A 27,502-nucleotide genomic window follows, 5' to 3' on the forward strand; every position below is an offset into this window, starting at 1 on the left:
TCGGTCGATACCTGACGCACATGCATTGATAATCTTGGTCGATACCTGACGCACATGCATTGCTTATCTCGGTCGATACCTGACGCACATGCATTGCTTATCTTGGTCAATACCAGACGCACATGCATTGCTTATCTCGGTCAATACCTGACGCACATGCATTGATTATCTCGGTCGATACTTGACGCACATGCAATGCTTATCTCGGTCGATACCTGACGCAAATGCATTGCTTATCTCGGTCGATACCTGATACACATGCATTGCTTATCGCGGTCGATACCTGACACACATGCAATTCTTATCTCGGTCGATAGTTGACACACATGCAATGCTTATCTCGGTCGATACTTGACACATATGCATTTCCTATCTCGGTCGATACCTGACACACATGGAATGCTTATCTCGGTCGATACCTGACGCACATGCATTGCTTATCTCGGTCGATACCTGACACACATGCAATGCTTATCTCGGTCGATACCTAACGCACATGCATTGCTTATCTCGGTCGATACCTGACGCACATGCATTGCTTATCTCGGTCGATACCTGACGCACATGCATTGCTTATCTCGGTCGATACCTGACGCACATACAATGCTTATCTCGGTCGATACCTGACGCACATGCATTGCTTATCTCGGTCGATACCTGACGCACATGGATGGCTTATCTCGGTCGATACCTGACGCACATGCATTGCTTATCTCGGTCGATACCTGACGCACATGCAATGCTCATCTCGGTCGATACCCGACGCACATGCAATGCTTATCTCGGTCGATATCTGACGCACATGCAATGCTTTTCTCGGTCGATACCTGACGCACATGCATTAAGCAACTTGTTCCAGAACGAGGCTCATTTTTCATGAATAATCACAAACACAAAATAGACTTTACAATGTGGGGTCTTATTTGTAAAATAGGTTAGAAGATAAAAACATTCTTTTGCTGCGAAAACTGTTCAATTGCTTTAATATTTCAAACAGATTGAAACAAGCGAATTCAACACCTATCGATAGTAAACAGGCTTCTCAAGCCATCTTTCCATGTGCGACTCTCCGCTATAATAATCCTAATACGACTCTACCTTGTCTACCACGTTAGAAGTTCCGACGAAAACAGCCTTTAAACGAAATCGACTACCCGTACTTAACTTGGGATTCCCAACTTCAAACTTATTCAGTTTTGTTGATAAAACCAACTTAAACAAGATGATTGGATAGTATCAAGATAACATCGCCTCAGTGCAAACAAATTACGCCTACGTTGTTTTAAGCTTGTGGAATGATTTATCTGGAGTAAAATATGCTTGCTCTATCGCCGCACGAAATAAACCGAGAGATTGGGGAATTCCATGTTTCAATCAAAGCGCTGAAAGCATTGAATTTGTTCGATGTAGTATAATCTTAGACGCACCTCAGTTTTCAAAATTATGTCATTTATATCGCAAGTTTGAAATGACCACAACCCATTCAAATTTATAAAGAGTGTGTCTTAAAACACAGGTCAAGATGTGTGTTGTTTTTTTCCAATCATTTATACAGCTAATCAGTGTGCACATACTAATACATATTTGACATGAATTAAGCCCCGTTTTCCCTGAAAGCAGCCAATATGTACAGATTTCAATGATAAACACTAGAATGGTCAACGTTGTCTCATAAGCTGTTAAATACACACTATGTAGTGTACCAGTGAGAACAGGCAGATGCGGTGGTTAGATCAGACGCTTTTAGAATTCGTCGTCTGCTTAAATTTAATGGAGTTATCCATACAGGCAGTCACGGATTACGGTTCCTACCGTAGCTAAGCCCATACTGATATGCAAAATTGCGTATGCAGGTTCAATACCAGTTGTAGCGTTATAATATTAATATGCATGCAAATGTTTGTATATGTTTTATTGGCATACAATTATGAAATCTTAAACAAGTCTAATCTCTCCTCGGTAATGAGTGTGTTCATTTTTATAGGTATTATTTATATTTGTGATATTAAGCATATAATCAACAATAATATAAATAATGTGTGCTTAAACAGCATCAAATTAGGTTTTACTACTCACATAATTTGGCATGATTATTACTGGCATGTCTTTACATCCAGATAGTGAATGTCAATTATTGAACTTATCTTACGTGCAAATTGTTATAGATTATACGAAGACATCATGTGTTATTTGAGTAATCAACACTTTTTGTTTATGAACGCTTAGAAATCATTTGTAAACTGTTATCAGCCCCACAAGCATAGCTGGATCAAATCCCTGCCTTTTCATAGCCAACCACGTGATAATAGCGAGTCACGTGGAACAATAATTGTCCCGTTGTTATTTTTACCTTGTTTAAATTTTGGTCATTACTACATACGTTGAGTGTTTCAGGACATCTGATCCTTTAAAGTCCCAGTTCGCGGAATTGATCTTTGTGTTGCATATAAATCGTACAGCGAGAAATAAACTTTACATACATTCATTGAACTATATTGTTATCGAGGTTGAGATCGAAAACCTAGTCAAAATGGGGTTTGAATCGATAAAATAATGGCAGCGTCGCGAGTTATGCAAATTATATTTATATTTAGCTTTCGCTAAACATTATTAGCATATGGAAGATAAATACATAGATTTAGCAAAAACGTAGCGTTGCAACTTAGTTTACGTCTGTTACTGATGTATTTGCATTTGTTCTTACCTTCTATCCGCTAAGTTCGCTCGTATCCGCAATTTTGTTTGTTTATGTTTGAATTAACGTGTCGAATCATGAATATTAATTAGGTCGTTTTCGTACTTTACCTGTTGACTCCAAAATAAAAATCGCTATATTGTTTGTTTTTAACCGATTTCAACCGGATTTGCAGTGATATCCTCAATGAAAACACGTTTTATTACAATTCTGCCCATATATATAGCTATGAATGGGGACTTTAAGCATTTTAGAGGTATGTGTGATGTTCGGCTAGCCCTTGAACCGATTTAAGTCCACAATTCAAGTCTATCTATCTATTCAAGGCGGCGATTCTTGTTTGAATAATTTGATATTTATAAATGGTGTTCTGATATAAAAGGAGTGGATAAATACAAGAATTTGTAAGTTTCAGGATTTATGTACATGTACATTGACCAAACGTTTATCGCCATAAAGCGCCATCTATTGCGACAACACTACACTGATGTGAAAGGAATTGAATTCAATATATTTTATTTACTCTTAAAATAAAACAGAACAGAACATAATTGTATTACACATAAACTTTACAGTTTCTAGTGTTAAACAAAATAATTATACAAAATACATTTATATAGGAAGTGGATTTAGCAGAAATGTTATATAATGTTTCATTAATTGTCTTATAGCTAAACACATTGAGTAGTTTTGATCGATTTCTTTTGAAACAGTGTTGCAAAATGAATTCGTATCTGTGATACGTCAAATGTTCTTATGTAAAGCACCTTTGCACGTGCAGTTTTGCATGAAAAGGGCACTATATAAATCTGGTCTAATAATAGTAATAATAATAATAATAATAATAATGATAATAATAAAAATAATAATAAAAAGTAATTGATGAACTTTACAGATAATTGAACAAAACTCATTTTATATCGCATATTAACAGTGTATCTAGCTACATATGGAACTACATATGGAACCTATTTAATACATGAGTGTATTCATATTCAATAAAAACAGTAATTGTAATTTTGAGTAGCATAAAATAATACAAATCACATATTATTAAAGTAGCGACGGCACAATAACGAATTAAAGTTATACTTAGTGTATATGTATAATATATATCAGCATATAGTCGTTAATCAGTAACATATAACAATAATTATACTTTCGAAATATAAGAATAATTATAATTTTGAAGGAGCATACACTATACGTTTGAATTCCAATCACAAATAAAAGTATCGGCAAAGTACCGGGTTATACATATACTTAATGTGATTGCAATATATATATAGGCATATGCTTTAAACAATACTTGCTCAAATATAGCATATCACATGATGTCATAATGTATTTAATATAAATTTAAAAAAAAATCAAGTATATGTATAACATATCCTATGATGACTTAATGTATCTAATATAAAGATGAACATATAGAATAATCATACATTATTATTGATATAACGATAATGAATTTTGATTGCTTCAGAAATAAACTTTCCTAACTATTGCATTTCATTTGTATTTTATGTAGTTAATAATTTTGTGACTTTGAGCATACTATGTCTGACTCTATGATAGGTTTTTATGTAGTTTTCTCTAATTTTGGCAAATTCAGAACATTTCAACAACAAGTGAAAAAGTACAAAGTACAATAGATATTGGAGAAATAACTCGCCATAATCATCCCCTCATCATAAGGAAACGCATACACGGGTGTTGGAAGTCCGGGAATAACCTCTATAGACACATTCGATGTACATGTATGATCCAGAAATAAGTAGACTTTCATCATACCGACAGTATAAAACTTTTTATAAGGCTATTTTTGTCATAGAAAAAAAAACTTTATAAATACAAATATATGTATCTGAGCAAAAGTAAATTTCACATTTTAATAGTTACTTCTTAAACTGACAGATATTTGAAATGAGTGATAACATGCAATCCAAAGCGCGTCCATTGAAATTATCTTGCGTTGTTGTCGTTCTTTTTGTTTCAAACACGGTATGTAGTTTAATAAGTATCACTATATAAGTTATTTCTTTCAAGAGGGGAGATTACAAATTAATATTCGCGTATACTTACAAACAGTTTAGTGAAACATATTTTACAAAAATACAAATTTAAAATATGGCCGTTTTACAATAAAAAAAACAAACAACAAAAGGTATATGAATCAAAACATGCAAGTATATACCTTAAAACGCTTTCAATTACTAAACACGCATGCAATTTTATATCACATAAAAATAATTTTATTAATGAGCTACATGTTCACGGATTTAGTTTTATATCTTTGGTTTGCAAAATATATTTTTGAAGCAATCAGTTGATTATAACAAAATAAGTCGTACCTGTCTTAATGTATTTGCCTTAACCCGTGTTAATCTGCTGCTAAACAAATGATAAATGGACGTCAGATATAAACGTAACACGGTCTTTGCATTGTATAGCTGGTTAATAACAAACAATAGAAGGAATATATGTTTTATTATTGCCTGAATTGTTGCTGCAAAGGTCTTTAGTTTAATCATTCAGATTGGAAACTGCGAATGTGCATACCATCCATTCATCGATAAAACTTCCCTTATACGCAACTGCACACAATCAGAAATACAATCGGACAATCCTGTTGGCTCATTTATTGCCCATAAATTTCTTTACAACAAGGAAATATTATACACGGATAGTAGTTCTTACATTAACATAATTGTACACATTTTTTTATTATATCCACAATATGACAGCGAAACTGTTAGAATTTGTGTTTCGTCTACATGTTCGAATCGATTATAAGTTAGATTTAATGAAACGCAAGATTGTCATTAATACTTTTTCTACAGATTTATGGTTTGTGAAGATTGTCATTAATACATTTTCAACAGATTTACGGTTTGTGAATAAAGTATTTTAAAAACTTTTTTGCTCTGATTCCAAATCATAAATTCAAAATAAATTCAATGTATATCGTTAAACGCCAATACGCATATTTGCTGACCAAATGTTTTGGAACACAGATACGATTATGCTTACTCTTGTCCTTAATTTGTTTTAAGGCCGAAATAAATGACCTGATTGATCATTACAACAAGTAACCAAAATCCGGAATCCGGAATGGTATTTTTCTTGTCTTTGTAAAACAAATATAAATAATTATAAAGATAATGTAATAAAAGCTAAATAGATAATTTTTATCACAGATAGTAGCGTTCTCAACTGAATATTCTAGGTCTTTTGTGAAACAGGTACAAAGTAAGAGATAGAATAAACTACAGTCGAAGCCCGATGGCTCGAACTCGCTTGGCTCGAATTTCTGGTTGGCTCGAACTCTCCTCGAAGAACCGATTTTGTATTGCTCTATATTCATATACATTTTTGTCGGATGGCTCGAACTCGCGAGGGTCGAATTATCGGGTGGCTAGAACTGTTTTCACAGTCCTGGTCACAATTTTCACACGTTCTTTTGCTCGAACTCGCTTCGGGTCGCATAACGCTGTTCATCGATTAGGAGCGCACGCCATAATTTCAAACATGCCATCGACACACCCATTAATTAAGTTGAGTAAAAGATGTCATTTAGTATAAAATCTAGCGTTTTTTTGTAGATGCAGTATTATTTAGGCTCGAGCGGCTGCGTCATAACATGTACAATTTCAATTTGGTGGAATAGAATATGTCAGCGATGTGTAAATTGTACGTATGAATGTTTTGTGTTTAGTGCTGTTTCGTACATGTACCCGTAAATATGCTACGAAAATACGCTCTGATATATTATACATTAATTATATGATTATATGTTTTATTGTTTGTGTAGCTTTTTAAATTTATTTATTATTAACAATAATACGTATACATTTGGTTCTTACAAATTAAATAGCAGAAGGTAGTACAGATTTCAGGCAGTATACATACTCTTCAACTGGAGATTTAGTGTAAATCTACTGCAGATTAAACTTAGAAAACATAAGTAGCCATATTAGACATCGGATGGTTCGAATTCCGGATGACTCGAACACTTGTTGTCGGTCCCGGCGAGTTCGATCCATCGGGTTTCGACTGCAGCTCCAAATAAATCAGTATTAGTGCTACACATGTCGAAACGGCGTGTTACAACACACTCAATCTAAACATGATGCACGATAACTGTTAAAACAAGTATTATAGATTCATGAACGTTATGTATATTAGTAAAAAATGTTTACGTGTTCAAACAAACACATGAACTAGGACTGCATATAAACAATGACTTGGATGCTTTTCTTGATACATCGTTTCGCGGACAAAGCATTAAAAACTGCAATATTGTGTCAGTGTTACGCAATATCAATCAATCACAAAGCATACAATCGTAAATGTGCATACCTCATAATGTTGCAATACTATTTAAGCAGAATAAAAAAAGAACATAAATAACAAGTCAATTACTCGATGGTTAAGTATTTCTATAACAACATTATTGCGACTTTTATGTGATAAGGTAAATACAAGCATCATTTTAAATCCTTCATAATGAATTTTATTTATGTATTATGTATCATTTTTATCATGACGGATCACAACGAAATGGGACAATACTCGCGGAAATACAGACAGACATGCAGCAAGACAGACATGCAGCAAGACAGACATACAGACATACAGACATACATACTGACAGACAGACAGACAGACAGACAGACAGACAGACAGACAGACAGACAGACAGACAGACAGACAGACAGACAGACAGACAGACAGACAGACAGACAGACAGACAGACAGACAGACAGACTGTGTTTCGTAATTTTTTTCATAAATAAAAATTAATTGTCGTGTTCAAAATAGCATGTCACAATCGAGCACAAACATATAGCCTGTTGACATGTGTCATTTAAACTGTAGTGATTTTATGTACTTGTAAAATGTAGTACGAAAGTAAAGATTATAAAAATTTAAATATTGTATTTCAACAAATATTATTTTATTCACATAAAATATTGTAGATAAAGTAAGAACGTATTTTTTGTTTGTTGCATAGTATGAGTGATATTGCTGTGATTTAACCTGGGTCTACCACTTTCTTGGTTGCCTGCACGATATGTCATGTTGTTTTGTTACGACTATAGCTGGGTCCACACTGGAGGCCATGGCACTGGCGGTAGAGAAGGCTGCGGTCGTGCTGCTGCGCATGTCACAGAAGTACAAGGAGAGTCCAAACTGTCGAACTGGTAGGACAAGTCTTGTCCACTAACAACCAACAAAATTATTTCTTATAGATATAAAGATGAACAAAGAGAGTCCAAACTGTCGAACTGGTAGGACAAGTCTTGTCAATTTACAGTCGGCAAAAATATGTGTAATAAAAATAAATTATTTATTTCGTCGTAAAGTTATTATAATTATGCATACATGTCAGCCAACAATACGAGAAGTTATATTAACATTTAATTAAAATAATGAATCATATTTATTTACATATACTTAAGTTTTCTATGTTGCAACGCACTAAAATGCAACAGCACATATTATGTGTGTTGCCATGAAACCAATTAATGGTATTGTGATTGACCCAATAGTGTTTCACTTGTCTGCTTATCTTTTAAAAAAAAGTAAATAGTAACCAATTATTATATTCAAGGAATTTTTAATGACAGAAAATATCTCACACATATTCCAGCAACCAGTTTTAGATTTAATAACACTTTTCTGTATTATGTGTCACATTTTGCATAAGCTGAATATGTATATCGTCTGCGCAAGAACTTCATTCCATTTCGCGTTCAGGATGCTACGTGGCAAACTGATGGCTGGGAATTTTTGCGGGAACGAGACTGTATATGTCGACTTCTACTTGGGGCCAAAGGTTGATGTTCAGATCACTAGACTGGTTAAGGAACTCAAAGGAAGAAGGACTCATTTATCCGGCGATGCATGATTTCCCAGATTCTGGTATTAAGGTCTGATAATCAAAAATACATATAAATAAAATTGAATGATATAAAATTCGTCTTTTCGAGCATATTATTAATAATTTGATCTTGGCTTGGTTTTGATTTTTTAATTTCGATCAGTGCCGTATGATTGCATGGCTATGCGCCATGACCCATTCATATTTTTGCACACATCCGATGACCCTTTTTGCAACAGATGAACGCCATGGGTTGGTCAAATATCTAAAATAAAGCTGTTTTTGGATAGTAGTTCAATCTTTTATCGACGTGAGACACATGATTTAATAAGGTCTTCTCGATATAACGTATTTAGTATGTTTCCGAATCGTGCATTCCAGCTAACAATAATATACAAAATAACTCATATACTGGAATACATTTAAAGTTTTTATATATTTTATATGTATATATTCACATGCACATATTAACTGAGAAGTACACGACAATGTGTGATTTGATGTAATATAGTGTCGCACAGTCATAACAGGTTTTGACGTTCAAATCAGAAATAACTCAATGGTAAAGTGTCGATCAAGTAAAATTAATATTGTCCATGTTTTTTAAATTGTAATTGCATTGTTTATGTTTATTATCAATGGAGACAACATACACTACGCAAAAATTGCTACTCACACCGCACTTGAATATGAATATGAAATGATATCTACATATACTTTCGCATTGTCATAGAATAACCTTATCCTTCACAACCATATTCCTGTTTCGATACATAACTTACCATTTCTTTATAAATTTTTGTTTTAAGAAGATAAACATGATTGCTATCACATACTGTTATTGGTATGTCAGTCACAAGCACGTATTACTGCTGCAACTTTATTTATTTGCCCAGTAAGCAGGTGAAATGCACTTATGGTCTTTGCACATGAAAAATTAATATTAAAGTGGAAAAAAATGCAAGTAACTAAAAAGGCAATGTAAAACTTGTCATTTAATACTAAAATTCTGTGAACTTGGTTGAAAAAAATAAATTACTGAAATGATCAACTTTTGTTTTTCTATATATTATTATAGAGTTTTGCAAATGATGAAGTTAATGGTTCTCTTATTTTAAACAAATGTAATCAATCGTACAGTTATTAATATATAACGCAAAGTGACATAAAGGTGAGATTATGTCCTAGGCCTATGCACAATTTCAATAATACTATTGTTTTAGTTGTACTGATACAATCGATTTCGTCACTGATGCGTTATAACGTTGGAGAATACATATTTGACGTCCAGTGTGTGAGACTAAAATATTCAATTCGTTAATTGCGCAATCATAGTATATACGAATAAATTTTTATATGTTACTGAATTTTAACAAATTTTATTCCCGGTAAAAACCTTAAAAAGTGAGCTAATTATCACCATGAAAAAGCAAATATCTTTAAGTCAAACAACAGTGTATTCATGTACACAACAAAGGGATAAGTCTTGTCTGATTTTCTTTTATCTTTTCGTTGACTTGTATAGTATTTTTTTAAACTTACATTTATCGGTTATGAACTGTAAAGACCATTCGCGTATATATATTTTTCAGATACAAAGATACGAAAAAACGGAATGTAAGCGAATGACACTTCAATTTTGTTGGAGTGTATATCTTTGACATCTCTTTCTTCTGAAAACGTAACTACTTTTCTTAACGGTATCTGACGATATTCCTCAATTATGTTCCTTAATCAATGTTATCGACCAATATAACTTCCTATATTCATGACAGACAACCGGTTTCATTATCTTCTCGCGAGATAATTTAATATTCATATAAATAGTTTTTTTTCAGATTAACTAATGTGCTTTTTTCGCCCGCTTAAACCAATGAACAAATGGACAAAAGGCGATCTTTTCCTCGGTCGAGGGGAATACCGGACAACGCTATCACCCCGATACCGGCAAGTTTACGGCACCCGTTACTGAGGTGAACATATAGTACTGTACTGAAAGGGGCAAATGAGGATGTTTACAAATTATGAAAGAAACCACAGCTTTACCAAATAACGTCAACGCAGCAGGAAGCACAGCGTGTAGCAATATGCAAAAGTTTGCAACAGATGCTGCTGTTGAGTAAGTGCTGTTGAAGTTAAATTGATGGGCTAGAATATAATCTTTATGGATTGTTTTCTAGAAGCATATATACATTATACAGTTGTCTAACTTACAAGGCTTAATATTGAGAATAATGACACTAAAATGCGATGATTTAAATTCAAAATGAGAATATTAACGTTAATAGTATTGGTTACAAGTACCGCATATAATGCAAAGCATAGGTAAGGGATGCAACAGTGACAAATAAAGAAATAAAATAACTAGTTCCATAGTAATCAATTTTTGCGCTCCAACTGTGAAAACGACAACGAAACAAAAGATGATGCATGATTTCTGTTGAAACAGTTATCACACATTCCTGAAAGTTATTTATACCAGCAAGAAATTATTCACTTGTTCACATATAAACAAATGTAATAGGAGTGCATATAGACTTTCTTTGCAACTTTCAAATGTATGCCTTACCTACAGTTAACATTCAAAAACATTATTAAGCACATCATTGAGTTTTGTTGACGCATCGCCTCGCATACAAATAATTATAAACTGCAATTTTTAAATTAGATTTAAAATAGCTTATTTCCAGTTGGAAACAATCTAGCGCAACCACTGAAATTCAGTAGATTTGTATCGAGTGTGTCTCGTGATGCAGGAGACGTACCTTTCAAGAGACGATACTGTGTCTTTAGTTCCCGAACAGAAGCACCTAATACTGTATACCTCTGATTAATGTCTCCGACGAAAGACGAGCTAGGCAAGGGTCGAGATTGGGATTGAACATGCGAAGACCCCTTAGATATTGCGCTAGAGAGGTATCTGTAGACCACGGATCTGCTCATCGTAATGCATTTTTGATGGTTTTATACCCTGGCAATGAATATTATTGTTTACCAGCGTTGGTGTTGTTGTATTGTGTGTGTGTTTATTTATATTCATAGATATTCATAGATTTGCGTCAGATCTTTATAAGAAAGGATTCCGTAAACAGATTAGTCGACTTAAAATAACCACGTCTTACTTTATAAAACGCTATTGGCATGTGGTGGAAGTCAGCATTTTCTCTTGGTATTATCAATCTAAAATAATATGCTTATCTTAAATGCCCTCTTGATATAATAATGTAATAATTGTATTCGTATTAATAAAATTATAAAAAACAGTAATATTCTGATACAAGTAATTCATTTCTTCGTAAATATATACAATACTGCTAAACATTTGCACATTTTATAAATATAGTTTTTACAATAACATTTTTGAAAAGGATCCTGACAAGAAAAGAATGTATGAGTGTATATAACAAATGAACCAATGTTAACTGAAAATGGGAAAACCCCCAATTTGTTTCATTTCCAAAAGCTTCTAAATTGATTGGCTCTATTTGACATATATGCATGTATGTTAACAAATTGGTTTACGAATTCACCACATCTTTAATCGCTAATTTTGGCTACATGGTACAGTTAAGAAAAATTAAACGATTATGTACATAAAACTACATAAAACTGGACAATTCAAATAAAGAAACAAACCAAGTTAACTCGTTGTCATGTGTCAACTCCAGAAACATGGTCAAAAGAGAATTGTTGTCTATCTTCGATAGCCTATTTCAATAAGGCAACCAATTGTCGTTACAATTAATGGCAATACAAACTAGACAACACAAACAATAAAAACTGATTGAAGCTAGAGGCACCGTTTTCGAATGGTCAAGAAATGGAATTATGGTTTAAACAGGTTTTATCCCAATTTTAAACATTTTATGTAAATTATGGGTTTTCTGTTATAAAAGTAGTGTACAAGAACAAAAATTCATCTCCTAATAAGGTGTTGTGGAGCTTCATTGTTTGCTATATATAAACATGCCGAACCTCACAGTTTGCAAAGACCTATTCACAATGCGTACACGTGTAAATATGCATTAATCTCATAATGTCGCACATATATTAAAACAACAATACAACAATTTATAAATTGCAATTCAATCACACAATGGTTGAATATTCACAGAGGAACAAGTTTGCGACTTTGAAGTAATCAAATTAAATTCAAGCACAATCTTATATCTTTCTTAATGACAATAATTCAGAAGAAATCATCATAATCATACATTCCACACATTGTAACACATCTCAGTAAGAAATCGTCAAACTGGTGTAACATAGCAAGGGCGTTTAAACGGCTATGCACGATCTTTTTATTAATAGTTGTCAAAATCAGAGTAAAACACTGTTTAAAAACGCACTAAAAACACTATCATAAGAGCTTGATGTGTTTAAATACTTTTCGTATTTATTACTATTCATCAATTTAACACGTCAAGTTTTATATGCAGAAAAGTAGAAAAAACACAAACACACTGACACGTTGTAAAATAATAAAACCTTTTGATCACGATATAAAAGATGATGTACATGTCGTCGAACTAGTTTGAAAGGTTTCCTTGTCGTGATTTGTTATTTTTAGGTAGCACAATAGTTTTGAGAAATACGATGCTATAAAACGCTGAAATAAATTGAGCGCGTTCGGTGTAATGCACTTTCCACGAAGTGAGGTTAGGGTTCAGTACCTTCTTCTATGTTATATTTTTCATTGTATTCTTATCCTGTTATTTCTTCTTCTAGTTCATACTTGAGATCTTGTTCCTCTCCTTCATTTTCTTCGATAATTATCATAGAGAAGTCGATCTCAAGGTTCTCAAAAGAAAGACAGATGGGGCTTTGCGGAACGACGTCATGGTGCGTCCGTTCGTTATTCTCTGGACTCCTAAATGAGTCGCCATATCCATGTTCACTGTAAGATGTGGTTCTCAGTGCGCATGCGTCATCAGTAGAATCCAGTGTAAAACCTCTAAATATCTCGACTGTTTGCTGATTGTCACACGTTGCGACCATTGCGAACTTTTGTGATATTCGGTCAAATACCATATAGTGCCCTGTGAAATAACAAACACATCGTTATTAAAATCAATGCAAACAGGTTTCATGTTAACAGTTTAACAGAATAGCTTTCGACTTACCATTTGTCCCAAAGCTGTCGTCGTTGCCGACATGTTTTCCCTCATCGAACCAAGTAGGCTCCGTCTGTAAAGGTTAAAAGATCAGGCATACAAACCCAAAGCAGAAACCATCCACTAAATTCAATATACAGAACATCTAGTTTATATGTGATGAATTTTTTTTTAAACGTTTGTATATAAATTAGTCAGGGTATACTTTATTTCTGGAACAAACTAATCTAAGACAGTGAAGGCAGTTAACACACGCGGTAGGTAGGGTGTAGGTACACAAGCACAAATAAAGAATATACAAGAAAGTATGATCAAACTTTAATATTGTGTTTTATTTAATGCTTTCCGGTGGTGTATAGAGAAATATCAGTGAAATAAAACTGGTATTTCACTGTTTTAAACAGTGAAAAATAACAATGAAAAATAACGATATTTTTCATTGTTTGACTGTGAAATGACGTCATGTTTTCGACGAATGACGTCATAAAGCAAGCGACATTATCCAGTTAAACTGATTTACTTAAATAAACGGTGAAAAAAAAACATAAAATAAAAAGAAAATTTGTTAGATTCGATAGAATATCGATTTTATTTCACTCGTGATCATAGAAAATATATATTTTCACTCGTGGCTGCGCCACTCGTGAAAATATTGTTTTCTATGATCACTCGTGAAATAAAATCGATATTCCACCGAATCCATCAAATATCCTCTATTAAATTAAATAAAATACATGCACCAGTGACAGCAAAAGTACATAAATGAACCGCATGAGATTGTTTTATGTTAGAAGAGTTGTTTACTAACCCCTTTAACCAAATGGAAATTGACGAAATTACATTCATCAGCATAAACGTAGCTGTATTTTCAAATTCAGGATATAGCTAACCAGCGGAGTTTGATGACGCCATATGCCTTTTCTGTGAAATTATGCCTCGTGATTGTTTTTTTTTTATCTTTTTATTTTATGCTTGTGGTTTATAGAGAAATATCAGTGAAATAAAACTGGTATTTTACTGCTTTAAACAGTGAAAAATAACAGTGACAAATTTTTCACTGTTTTACTGTGAAATGACGTCATTTCTTTGTACGAAATGACGTCATAAATCCAGCAAAATTATCCAGTTAAACTCTTTTACAATGTAAATTTACGGTGAAAAAAGCATAAAGTAAAAAGAAAATGTGTTGGATTCGATGGAATATCGAATTTAATTCACTCGTGATCATAAAAAATACATATATTCACTCGTGGCTGCGCCACTCGTGCAATTATTATTTTATATGATTACTCCTGAAATAAAATCGATGATCCATCGAATCCAACAAATATCCTCTATATTTTCATCACAGTGATACGAAATATTGCAAAATGAAATAAAAAAATAGATTACCAGGTTATGAGTTAATAACGAATAGAGGGAAGTTAATCTTACAATTTAACGATTAACCTCTATTCTATCCACACAAATCCAATTATTTTCTTCTCAAAACATACATTTATTTCATGACATACATCATTGTTTTCTTATTTATTGTTAATACACATCTTATCGACATATATCACATATTTCACAGGAACTAAGAACGTTTTGAGCAATCAGCCAGACTTTCGGTTTATGCAATGTGTGTAACGAGAGTAGTAACTAACAGAACTTTCGGGGTTTATGTGCGTAACAAGAATAGTTAGTAACTAACATAGCTTTCGGTGAATGGAATGTGCGTAACGTAACGAGATAATGAACTAACAGAACTTTCGGTTAACCGGACTTAAAAATTTATAGAATGTGTGTAACGCATGTTTCAACTAACAGGGTCTTTCGATTTATGAAATGTGCGCAACGAAATTATCAACCAATCGGACTTTCGATCTATGAAATTTGCTTAACGACATTAGCAACCACACTTTCGGTTTATGGAATTTGCGTAACGAAAGAAGCAAAAAGTTCTTACCCCAATACACACATTTTTCTGTTCGTCCATTCGAACGTAAGATGTGTTGTCTTTGCCGCACAATGCTTTTTGTAATGTAAATCCTTTTGGGGTAAACGAGACCAGTATAATCTTGTTGACATAAACTAAAATTTAAAAATATGCCGTTTTACAAATCAAGGAAACATCTCGATACAAAAAAGTACTTTTTTCGTTTGTAACAAAAAGTAACAACAATACAATGATCATTATTAAGGTAAAATTCTGGATACTTTTGCCATCTTAGCTGTTGTGATACGAAGTTGACGTTCATATGGAAACGATAAAGTATTAATGCGTTAACAAGTACTTGTTATATGGCTATTCCGTACATTTGCGTGATTATTCTTGTACTACAATCATTGAGTTTGTTTGCTATGAATATATTTGATGTGAGCACTAATTTAAATAAATGAAAAAAAAAAGATAAATAAACGGTTTCAGCGTTTCTGAAAACAAATAATTAAAGCCTACTTATGAAACATTCGCAGACTATACTGAAATAAAAAAAAGCAAACCGTGCTCTATAAAAGAAAAGTTTCCATGTGTTGTTGTTTTGTTTTTTGGTTTTTTATTCTGGGTGACGCTGGTGTCAGTTATCACTTAAACTTTTTAAGAAAAAATATGTTTATATATTTAACAAATGTTTTCTGATCAATACATATTGACACAGATACCAATATATATATATATTATTAAAACAGGCTTCAGAAATATTAAAAAAATTTGCACACTTAACACAAACTCCTCTTCTTAAATATGTTCTACCAAACAAAACGACAATAAAATGGTAAGTGACTCAAAAAAAACGAAAACACTATCTGTTCTCTTTAAGAAAATTAATAATGGGATGATATAACTAAGTCTCTGTAATAAATAATTCCATATATACCAGAATGGTCGTTAGCCTCGGTATGTACAGCACGAATGCCTGACTCGTCGATAAACATGTATAGTGAACTATCGCAGGGTATCTCATAGACTATTTGATGTACATATCGTTTTTCATCAACTGCTGCACAGTGCGGTTGCAAAACATCTGGGGAGCCTGAAAGACAACGTAATTTAGCGTCATGAATTTGTTAAGTTAAGGTAAACGTTTACATAGTCTTTTTGTTATAACCTGCAGAGTGTTACACAAATTCCACACCTTTCGTTTTTAAAACATACAACATAACGTATTAATAACTGTATGTCAAATGCATTTGGATTTATCTTGTTGAATGACAAGCGTTATAATTCTACTTCTTTTTGATTCTCATCGTGTAAATTATTAAACAATAGCTTTTAATAAATATGTATTCAATACATTCAATTAAACCATTACTTATGTTCTACTTTATGGAACAGCATAGTGATTTTTATATCGATCCTATTCATGAACCCGTTAGATGTCAGTTGTACAATTAATCCAGCATTTCCAATGGCTTAAGGTTAAAAGAATAAAATATTATACAAAACATTACAACTTACGATGCCCTTTATGGTCCGGCGCTAGTATTGCACTGGTTTCATACCAGTACCAGCACCTCTTTTTGTTTTGCGTTTCAAGTTTTCGTAAAACCTTGAATATGTACAAAGGGTACAAATGAAAAAGCCAATCTCTTAACGAGTAAACGGTAAGCCAATAACTTTCAGCAGAGCTCACAGTGTCTGAGTTTGAGGAGAGTTTGCGAATTGTTATTCGGCACAAAAAAAATACGAAAACAAAAAAACAACTAAAAAATCACATTGCTGGACGTGTTGATAAACCATTACGTTTTTCCAAGGAAAGCGGTTTGTATAATGTATATGAATGCAAACATGAATACAAATGGCTTACGAGAGCAAAACGAGAAGTTCCGTCCACTTTAACGATGTCTTTGAACGTATTAATCACTGCATCGTGATCTTGAGCCGGTGTAAACGTCTCACCAATCAGGACTAGCTCATCTCCTTCACTGAATAACGAAACAACCATCATACAGTTTATTAGACAAGAAATCCGAAATTAAGTTCTTGAAATAAGCAAACCTTTGCCATTATTTAAGTATAACTTTTCTAAGTAAAATTCTGAGTAACAGGATGTATTTTAAAAGAAAGTGTATGCATGTATGTATCCAACTTGTTTGTTACAAAAGAATCGTAATGCATCAGCTAACACATGTATGCCGTAACTGTTCTGACTTGTTCATGAATGGTAAACAGTATCATAATGTGGAAATTAACAATTAATTGAATTGGATTAATCAGCAGTAGATGTTGTTAAACTGAAAGCCGGGAAATTGGAAGGTCGATTCGCATTCAATTAGTTGAAAATGTTCATGAATAACAAACCCTATTTTGGCATAGAACTACCTTGCGATAACCACATAAGTTTCGCAAATATTGTTAACACTTAAGTATCGTGTAATATATCGTCTATCTTGCTAATCTTTTTGCTGTTATTTTTTGTATCTGCTTTATTAAAATCTAGCCTGAAAGTGAGCACAATTTACACCAGGAATCAAGTTAACCAAACATCTAAGTACACATTATAAATATTAAAAAGTTAGGATTTGCATTGAAAGACAATTCTAGTGATATATTTCGCATTAGGAATATACGGTGGACGGCCTCGCACTCAAATTAGTTAACAGTAATATTTACGTGCTGTGATTTACATAAGGATGTCATTTTCTTGAAAAATATTGTGTTATATTAAGATATTGCTGAATACCACTGGCTTTAATTTAGTATATTTATTTATAGTACCGTGTGCATATTTAGATTCCCAAATAAATAACATGAGTGTAAGTATTCGCAAACTTAAGCTTTACCTCCAGATTACTATCGTAATATTATATGAAAACACTAATTATTGTCGCTAACTCTAAGTGGTTAACTCAAATGTGTTTGCGAACCTTTAAGGGACTGTCAACCGCGATTGACGAAAAAAGAAAAGTGTTTAAATACCTATTTTTTACAATTATTAGTCTATATTGAATAAAATATCACGATTGGTATAATATATTAGTTGAAAAAAGTATAGACTGAAAATATGAACTTTTTTCAACTAATATATTATACCAATCGTGATATTTTAATCAATATAAACTAATAATTGTAGAAAAATACGGTATTTTAGAACTTTTCTTTTTCCGTCATTCGCAGTTGACAGTCCCTTTAAGGTTCGCAAACACATTTAAGTTTACCACTTAGAGTAAGCGATAATAATTAGTGTTTTCATATAATCTTACGATATATTTCATATGACATAAGTCAACGGACACAAATATTCAGTAACATGAATATTAAAGTGTTATGGATGTTAACGTTAGCAGATCATTGTGTTAATGCAATTCGTGGTAGTTGAATGATTCGAAGAGCAGCAACTCGAAGAAAGTGTAAATAAAGTTAATTCTTGGACTTTTTTGGCCTTTAAAAGAAATAATAAAATAAGCTAAATTAAAAAAAATCGTAAATGATTACTTAATATCCGGACAAATAACGCAACAAGTTAATTATAACACCTTGTTTCCCGGGCGCTAAGTAGTGTTTTTTTTTCCGTTAAATATATGGGGTTATTGTAAGACATTTCTATGTCTTCATAATACTCAGATACATGGGTCAAACAACTAATCATACCATATTCTCATTGACTTTGCCGGAAAGCCCTCTTTGATATCTGTCAATATATGCTGGTATTCAATGTTGGAACCTGATTTTTGGGAATACGTGCATAGAGTTGCACCAAAGAAGTCGCCAAGATCGGTGTCTGTTTGATATTCATGGGGTATTAGGATCTCGCTACTCTGCCCAGGTTTTGGGTTCTGATTCAATAAATATAATACAAGAAAATAAATGTAACAGTAAACATAATTTGTATGTGATTCGTAAATGCACATAATAATATCGATTGATTCAAAGTACAACGATTTTCGGTAACGATACTAAACTTTTATACACACAACTTGAGGCCGATTAAGAAGAAATTATTCCAAAATCATAATTTAATATACCATTATATATTTCCGAAATCAGAATTTAATACACCATTATATTAGTTAAAAAACGAAACAAAAGAACCGTTTGTACAAGTAGTTGAAAAAATAAGCAACATTTAAGTGATGTGTGTCTTTAAATAAAGATCTGGTTTTATTGTTGTTGTGCTTCGTTTAAGACAACATCCATCACATTTACACATCAGTCAGATATAGTACATGAATTTGAAGTCGAATGACCACATCGTTTGTTAAACCGAACATACAAACTATTTGTAAATCGATCGGCTGAGCCAATAGGGATCGATACGGAGAAAGTCATTTATAGGAAAAATGCTGTTCAAAAGAATAAATTTAAAGACAAAAACAACAATATTACTTACAGTTTTAAATAGAATCCCACGAGGAGCAGATGGTTGTTGACTGGGTTTGCAGTCGATAAAATCCTCTGGTATCAGTGGCTGATGATTTGGTGTAAATGTCTGATCAAGAACACGATGCGCACACAACGTGTCTATTTCAATACTGCAAGTTCTATTAAAACCTTCGACGCTGTTGGAACTTGTGCCATTGTCGCCAACTCGACCGTGTATTTCAATCCCATTCTTGCAACACGGTCGGATCTGATCATCAGTTCGTTGTTTAACTGTATGAGTCCGTTGTTTAACTGTTTGATCATCGGTCCGGTGTTTAACTGTTTCATCATCAGTCCGTTGTTTAACTGTTTGATCATCAGTCCGCTGTTTAACTGTTTGATCATCAGTGCGCTGTTTAATTGTTTGATAATCAGTCCGTTGTTCAACTGTTTGATCATCAGTCCGCTGTTTAACTGTTTGATCATCAGTCCGTTGTTCAACTGTTTGATCATCAGTCCACTGTTTAACTGTTTGAATATCAGTCCGCTGTTTAACTGTTTGATCATCAGTCCGTTGTTCAACTATTTGATCATCAGTCCGCTGTTCAACTATTTGATCATCAGTCCACTGTTTAACTGTTTGAATATCAGTCCGCTGTTTAACTGTTTGATCATCAGTCCGTTGTTCAACTATTTGATCATCAGTCCGCTGTTCAACTGTTTGATCATCAGTCCGCTGTTCAACGGTTTGATCATCAGTCTGCTGTTCAATTGTGTGATCATTAGACCACTGTTTAACTGTTTGAATATCAGTCCGCTGTTTAACTGTTTGATCAGCAGTCCGCTGTTCAACTATTTGATCATCAGTCCGCTGTTCAACCGTTTGATCATCAGTCCGCTGTTCAACGGTTTGATCATCAGTCTGCTGTTCAACTGTTTGATCATCAGTCCGCTGTTCAACTATTTGATTATCAGTCCGGTATTTAACTGTTTCGCGTGTAAAGCCAAAGCCATTGGGCAATCCAGACGTCTGCTTGTCATCGGATTCCATCACGTAATTGTTTAGTTGTAGCAATCTTAAATTATACAAATTATAACTGCATGTGTCAAACGTGCAATATAAGGATAGAATCTTTTCATCGAGGGTTTGAGCTCAAACATTATATGAGGCACCAATTACATGTTGATGTCCACCATTTTAAAATATATGTCCCCATTTCCATTATTATACCCCACCGATTTGAATATGTCTAACCGTTTTTCGTCCCTTTTTATTTGGCAATATAAATATATATATATATATATATATATATATATATATATATATATATATATATATATATATATATATATATATATATAAAGGTAAATTGGCTTTTGACAATGGAATACAGTAACAGTATTTCTTGATGATAACATCAAATTTTATTTAATAAGGAACATACCGCGTGAAATTATGCTGAATGGATGATTTAATATAAGTACATAATTGGAAAAAGCACACTTAAGTCACTTAAAATCTAAAAGGTTTACCAGCCAAACAATTTTTACGAAATAGTTTAACATGCCTCTTTTAGCACACCTCCCCCTTGCCGTTCCTCACTCTTTGCTTTAAATTGAAAACTATACACATGAACAGAAGATCGCATTGCATGCAAAACTAGCAATACCGGTTAACACGTTAACTTTACTATGCTCTGACTGTTCCATTTTGAAACCATGATAAGATTGTGTGTTGGGTTGTTTGTTCATTTCTTATATAAAGCTCCATTGAGTCTATGTATAACGAGGGGTTTGTCATGTTTTGAAGTTTCGCGACTAACATTGTTATCATTTTCAACAAATAATGTGATGCTCAAATTGACAATATACATGAGGCATATTTAAGCAGCATTTTGCCATTCGTTTACACACATACAATTTAACAAATCTACACAATTCTAACAAACTCGAAGCAACACAAAACATGTAAATAAAGCAAAAATACTCAATATTGCAGTACAATTAATATATTCTACATATGTTCTTTGTAAGATCAATACTTTGCATCAACTACTGTTCTCTTTGGTTTATCATTATGCATGTCGCAAAGGGAAGTCGTCGTAAAGTTGGTTGTAAAACTTCAGATGTCATAGTTCTTAAGTATTTTAGTAGTTTGAATTTTTTTTAATAAATGCGCCTTATTACTGTTAACTTTAAGATCATTTCCTGTTAACACATCACACAATAAAAATCTAAAAATCTAAATGTGTACGTGCGAGAATCACATTCAATCCGCTTAAAAGAAAACCAATTATACACACATTGAAAAGATATATAAAAATATGTATTAATGTCGGAAAACGGTGTGGTTAATCAACAAAATTTGTTCTTAAGTTCTGTTCTTTTTTCCAAGTTCACCATTGTTTTCTTAACGTGTTGGAATGTATTGCATCGTCATGCCTTGCAAAAACAATCGAACTTAAAAAGAATGTTCTTATTTTTAACCTTTGTGGTTTAAGTGCATTGATTTTATACATTAGGAAATTATCTAAAAGCATTAATTTCATCTCATTCCGCGTAGTTTTGCATCCAATATTAACCTTTACACGTTTGGTGTTTGTTTACGTTTTGGCATCAGTTTATATGCAAAATTGCTTAAAATAACTGACAACACAGTATGACAATACAAATTGGTGTCAGGAATAGTTCTGGAGTTTCAATATTCTTTTACTTGAGCACACACGTCTAATCATGTTGTGTTTTTTTTCAGGTAATCATTATGCCAGTGTATTGAATTCGTCCAATTGTTTCCTCTTTATATAAATTTATTCATAAACAATATGTCTTCTGAATAACTATTTAGTGTAAATACATTCAATCTAAATCATTTTGAATGACAGAACCGATATTTGTCAGTTTTTATTCCCTTTATAACCAAATTAATACATACATCTCTAATGCTGTATCTTTTTTCCTTCGACCTTAAACATACATATACGCTAAGGACAAAGAATCGTGATAAATAAATAACAAGATCTGTCTCCATAGGAAGACATATGCCCCCGAAAAACGCTTTTTCGAAACCTAAACGCAGATTTCGAAACCTAAACGCGGACCCTAAGTTCAATTTCAAGGTCAAAGGGGTCAAACATTGTGTACGTATTGAAAGGCCTTTTCCATATACACATGCATACCAAATATGAAGGTTAAATCTGAAGCGACATAGAAGTTATGAGCATTTTTCGAAACCTAAACGCAAAAGTGTGATGGACAGACGGACAGACAGACGGACGGACAGACAGACGGAGGTGCGATCACTATATGCCCACCTTCGGGGAAATAAAAATTGCCTCTCATTAAGAAAAGTTTAATAACAACAAATAATTAAGCATTTAAATTGAAAGAGGTGTCAACGGCCAAGATTCCGTAGACCTTTTAGTGTGCATTTTCGGTATTCCCATATCCTTTCGTCAGAGATATTTGAAGTATTAAGCCATCAAACAAACAATGAACTGAATACAAGTTACAACAAAAACAAGATTTGTACGCACCGCGCAATTCCGTCTTACGAAATATACGTACTGAGTATGGCCCCATTAACAACCATGTAAAAGAGAATACGTTAAATTTGGTTTCTTTGCCAGTTTCTGTTAGTTATGGGTTTTTTTAATATGGCGTTGTTGACATAGTCAGTCGTAAGTAAATACCCAGTTTAAACCTTCTTTCTTTATTCTATACCTCCACACACAAACCCCGTAGTCTTATTTATAAGACCCGCAAAGAATTTAGAGATAATTTTTATATGCGCTAAATTTTGGACTATTACCAATATAAAAAGTAGCTTAATATTTCAGAGCGTCAACAAGTTAGACTAACAAACCCCGTATGTGATCATATGCATGATGGCGACGCTTTACAGTCGGTATATATTTACTTCTGCACTAAATATGTTACATAAATATGTTACTTATGAAGAAAATAATCCTCGTCATAATCCTTATCATCAAATTTTATCGTCATCATCAGTGTCGTCTTCGTCATCGCCTTCATCATCTTATCATCATGACAATATTAATCAGCAGAAGCGGCAGTAGCATTCATAAAATTATTAAGTAATAGTTGTTTTAAAGGGATGCCAATCAACTATACTTTAAGCATGTCAGAGTGAAACAAGCCCTAACCCTTACAATGGCAGAGAAAACCAATACCTTAAATATGATCCTTTCACATTCAAAACAAATCCTTTCAAACCTTCAAATCACACGCGTCTTCCTTGTTTTAAACTACTGAACGACATTGAGCCGTTCTAAACACTTCATATTTTATGATAGTTGCAATATTGCATTATACCTCCGCACTTTTTGCACTTCCAATCGAACAAAGGCTATGACTAATGGAAAACCTTCTACGCTATTTTTAGATTCTTTATGTTTGTTTCGGTGTCTGGTTTTTTGCCAACTACACAATTCTAGACTGATCAAACAAGTTGCCTAAATATTAACTGAGGGGCAAGTTAAAAAGTAGTATGTAATCAAGGCTTGTTTATATCCCCTTGGTCGTCGATTTGTAGGCGATAGCTCGGTGATCGACCGTATAACAGTATGCGATACACTTCCGATCAGCCACAACTGTTACACCGAATAGTCGCGGTTAGGAGCTTCTGATAAAATTGCTTGAGATATAGAAAATTTTACGGGTTTTCACGCTTATACGCGTTCATCGATTTAATGCATGGTAATTTTTAAAGTGTGCATTGCTGTGTTATCGTTTCTTCATTCACTCTGAGTACACGTGTTTATGAAATCAACAAAATGTATAATGCGTCGGGAGAATTGTTTGTGGAAATTACCAATTTTCTGAGTTTTCACGAGTTTTAATACAAACAGTTTATAATATTAAACCAGACGTTTTAGAGTTGATATTTTGTCTGCATTGTTTGATATGAAAGTGCATTAAATTCGATAGTGCGCATGCTCAACATTTAAATTCTTTCGCCTTTGCCAGTGTGCGTTTTTGTGTGCAACGCAGCTAGTTATTATGCCTTTCAGTATAAAAGGTCGATTTTAAAGGATTCGCTTAATATAAATCTACAACAAAGTTTAGACAAAAAATTAAATTACCTGGTGTGGATTTTGATCATCGCATTGATAGCCGAAAGTGGATTCATACAAGTTTCAAGACAAATAATGTGAAAATTCAATTCCAATGCGCAATCACAAACAGTTTATTTTCATAATAGTATAATCGATCTAACACATAAATAAACGTATCGTTAACATAAACCTATCTCTTACAGTGAACAGTAATTTAAATTAACGCGGCAACTCGATACTAACTTAACATATTAACTTTAGTTTTGAATAATTGCCAACTGAAAAAATACGTAGTTTAATATTTATATGTGCTTTCTACTTCACAGAAGGTCATACATAAATATGAGTACATTAGTATTGATGTAGCCTATATAATTGTAAAGTAAGTACATTCGCATTGTCGTTTAATAGTTGACCAGGGAAGCCTGATGTTGATATGATAAATAATAACGCTCCCCCAACATGAGCAAATATAATTTAGTTGTCAATTACAGACGTACGTCGCACACATACATAATATAAACAAGTATTATCTAATATGATTCCTATGTAATAACAATCTGTAAATACAATGCAATCCTTGAATTGTGTTGATATGGAATAGGACGGATCATGCATTGCATATTAAAGAATACAACAAACACACATACATCAATGTCTAGACAACTGGTTAGAGCATGTATGCCCTTTATCACTCTTTGTAGGCCACAAATAAATATTAAAGCAATAAAAGCACAAGAAAAACAACCACAAAGACAAAGCAATGCAAAAACATGGGTCTTAGATTAAAAAAAAAAGAGTTTTATTTCATGTATTGTATTGATGGTTTTGAAATACTGATAAATGTGTTGCTGGTATTGTTTAATTTTTTATGAACAAAATTTTCACATTTTGCGACAAACGTCAATTTACTGTATATAGTGACAGGCATAAATCTAAGTTGAATGTTGCATAGAATATTCTGGCTAATGGGTTTCTTTCCTTGGGCCAGTTTTCGTGTTATTTGTTTTATTATGTCGGTCCTTTCTCTTTTTTTATAATTAGTTTATAATTTATATCGTTGTTCTAACAACGGCATGATTCTATTTGTAAAACAAACCGAACAGTATGGTAACATATATGTACTACTATATGTGTAATATCAATGAGATTATAAGATAAGTCTGTAAATATATCGATGAGCGATGAAGTAAGAACGTGAAAGCAAAGATCAATATTACCATGTAGTAGCAGTGTGGACTTGCAATCAATAATCAACAGATACTGCTGAAAAACATACCACCGTATTGATTATTGACGCCAACTACAAATGCCTGGCGTTTTTTGTATGTTTGAACACGTTATGCAGAGTGTAGATATATTCTTACAAATACTAAATGCATGGGTAAAATTCATTAATTATTGGATAAATGGATGCCTTGCTAATCAGGTAATTTCTATCTTGTATAATTTGGTTGACACTTTTGTCTCCTAAACTGAGTATCAAAGTTGATTAGAGTCGACCGGATTATAATAAAACGCGTTCTCACCATGTGTCAATACCATCGGTGAGTTAGTTTAGACATATTTATTTTAGCTCGACTGAATTGACAGCCTTAGGCTTATTGAAAGGCTCTAGAGTCCGTTTCTTTGGTAGAACCAGAACTTGGTGTATTTTGGGAAAGACAAAAGGGCGTGCCCACAGTTGGGATCGAACCAGTGAAATCCAAGTCTCTAGGCGGACACCATATCCACTACGCTTAATCGTTATGTCAAAATGCGGTTTAGGTTGTTATGTCGGACAATTTTTTGTAGGCAATGGAACTCAGTTTGTGCTTTTCGAACACATTTAAGGAACCCTTTACAAACTAATTTCTAACACATATACTTGATCACGATTATGATGCAATAATTACCCATAGCTCGTCAATAAACGATGTCGATATATACGATCGAATGTATTTAAATATTTATACAAATGTAAACTGCTGAAAACGGTGATTAGGTCATTTTCAACTGGTTATATTTTATTGCTTGTGATATTCTTCATCACGCAACACATAACATTTGCGTAAATATTACGCAACTGCAGCCGCATCGTTAAGGTATGACTATTTTATTCTTAGCCGTATGTTGCTTCTTATGTAATTATATGTGCGTGTAAATGAGGCGTTTTTTCATTTGATTAATAATGGGTTCACATCTCGTTATTGTTAAGTATACTCCGGCGATAATAGTTATTTCAGCAGAAATCCATATTATTCTGATTATTAACATATTGTTTCATATAATGTCGTAATGGTATTATATAGTTACGAATACATGCATCTCATTTAAGTATATTATCGTACAAAATAAATATCAATACCAATGTAAATAATTGTTTCGTTGTGTTTGTACAAACTATTTCAGATAGATTAGTGAAGTTCACATGCTTTTTAAATGGGTTTTATAAGGTCACATTTA

The 27,502-nt window shown here is 33.1% G+C and overlaps 1 protein-coding gene across 2 annotated transcripts; it reads right to left on the bottom strand.

The window, feature by feature from the left end:
* Positions 1–12,099: 12,099 nt before the first annotated feature.
* LOC127833535 (uncharacterized) lies at positions 12,100–24,315 on the bottom strand. Of its 2 annotated transcripts, none has more exons than XM_052358835.1 (9): positions 24,173–24,315; positions 20,011–21,058; positions 19,272–19,456; positions 17,488–17,605; positions 17,139–17,229; positions 16,558–16,713; positions 15,648–15,772; positions 13,706–13,769; positions 12,100–13,621 (listed from the first exon to the last, which is right to left on the bottom strand). In XM_052358835.1, exons 2-9 carry the CDS (start codon positions 21,031–21,033, stop codon positions 13,287–13,289), a joined length of 2,097 nt encoding a protein of 698 aa, XP_052214795.1. In that variant the 5' UTR covers positions 21,034–21,058; positions 24,173–24,315; the 3' UTR covers positions 12,100–13,286. The 2 variants fall into 2 exon arrangements, with proteins under 2 accessions (XP_052214795.1, XP_052214794.1); XM_052358834.1 differs by lacking the exon at positions 24,173–24,315 and adding an exon at positions 23,932–24,032.
* Positions 24,316–27,502: the final 3,187 nt, after the last annotated feature.

Source organism: Dreissena polymorpha, chromosome 6 (assembly GCF_020536995.1).
Source record: "Dreissena polymorpha isolate Duluth1 chromosome 6, UMN_Dpol_1.0, whole genome shotgun sequence".
Taxonomy (NCBI): domain Eukaryota; kingdom Metazoa; phylum Mollusca; class Bivalvia; order Myida; family Dreissenidae; genus Dreissena; species Dreissena polymorpha.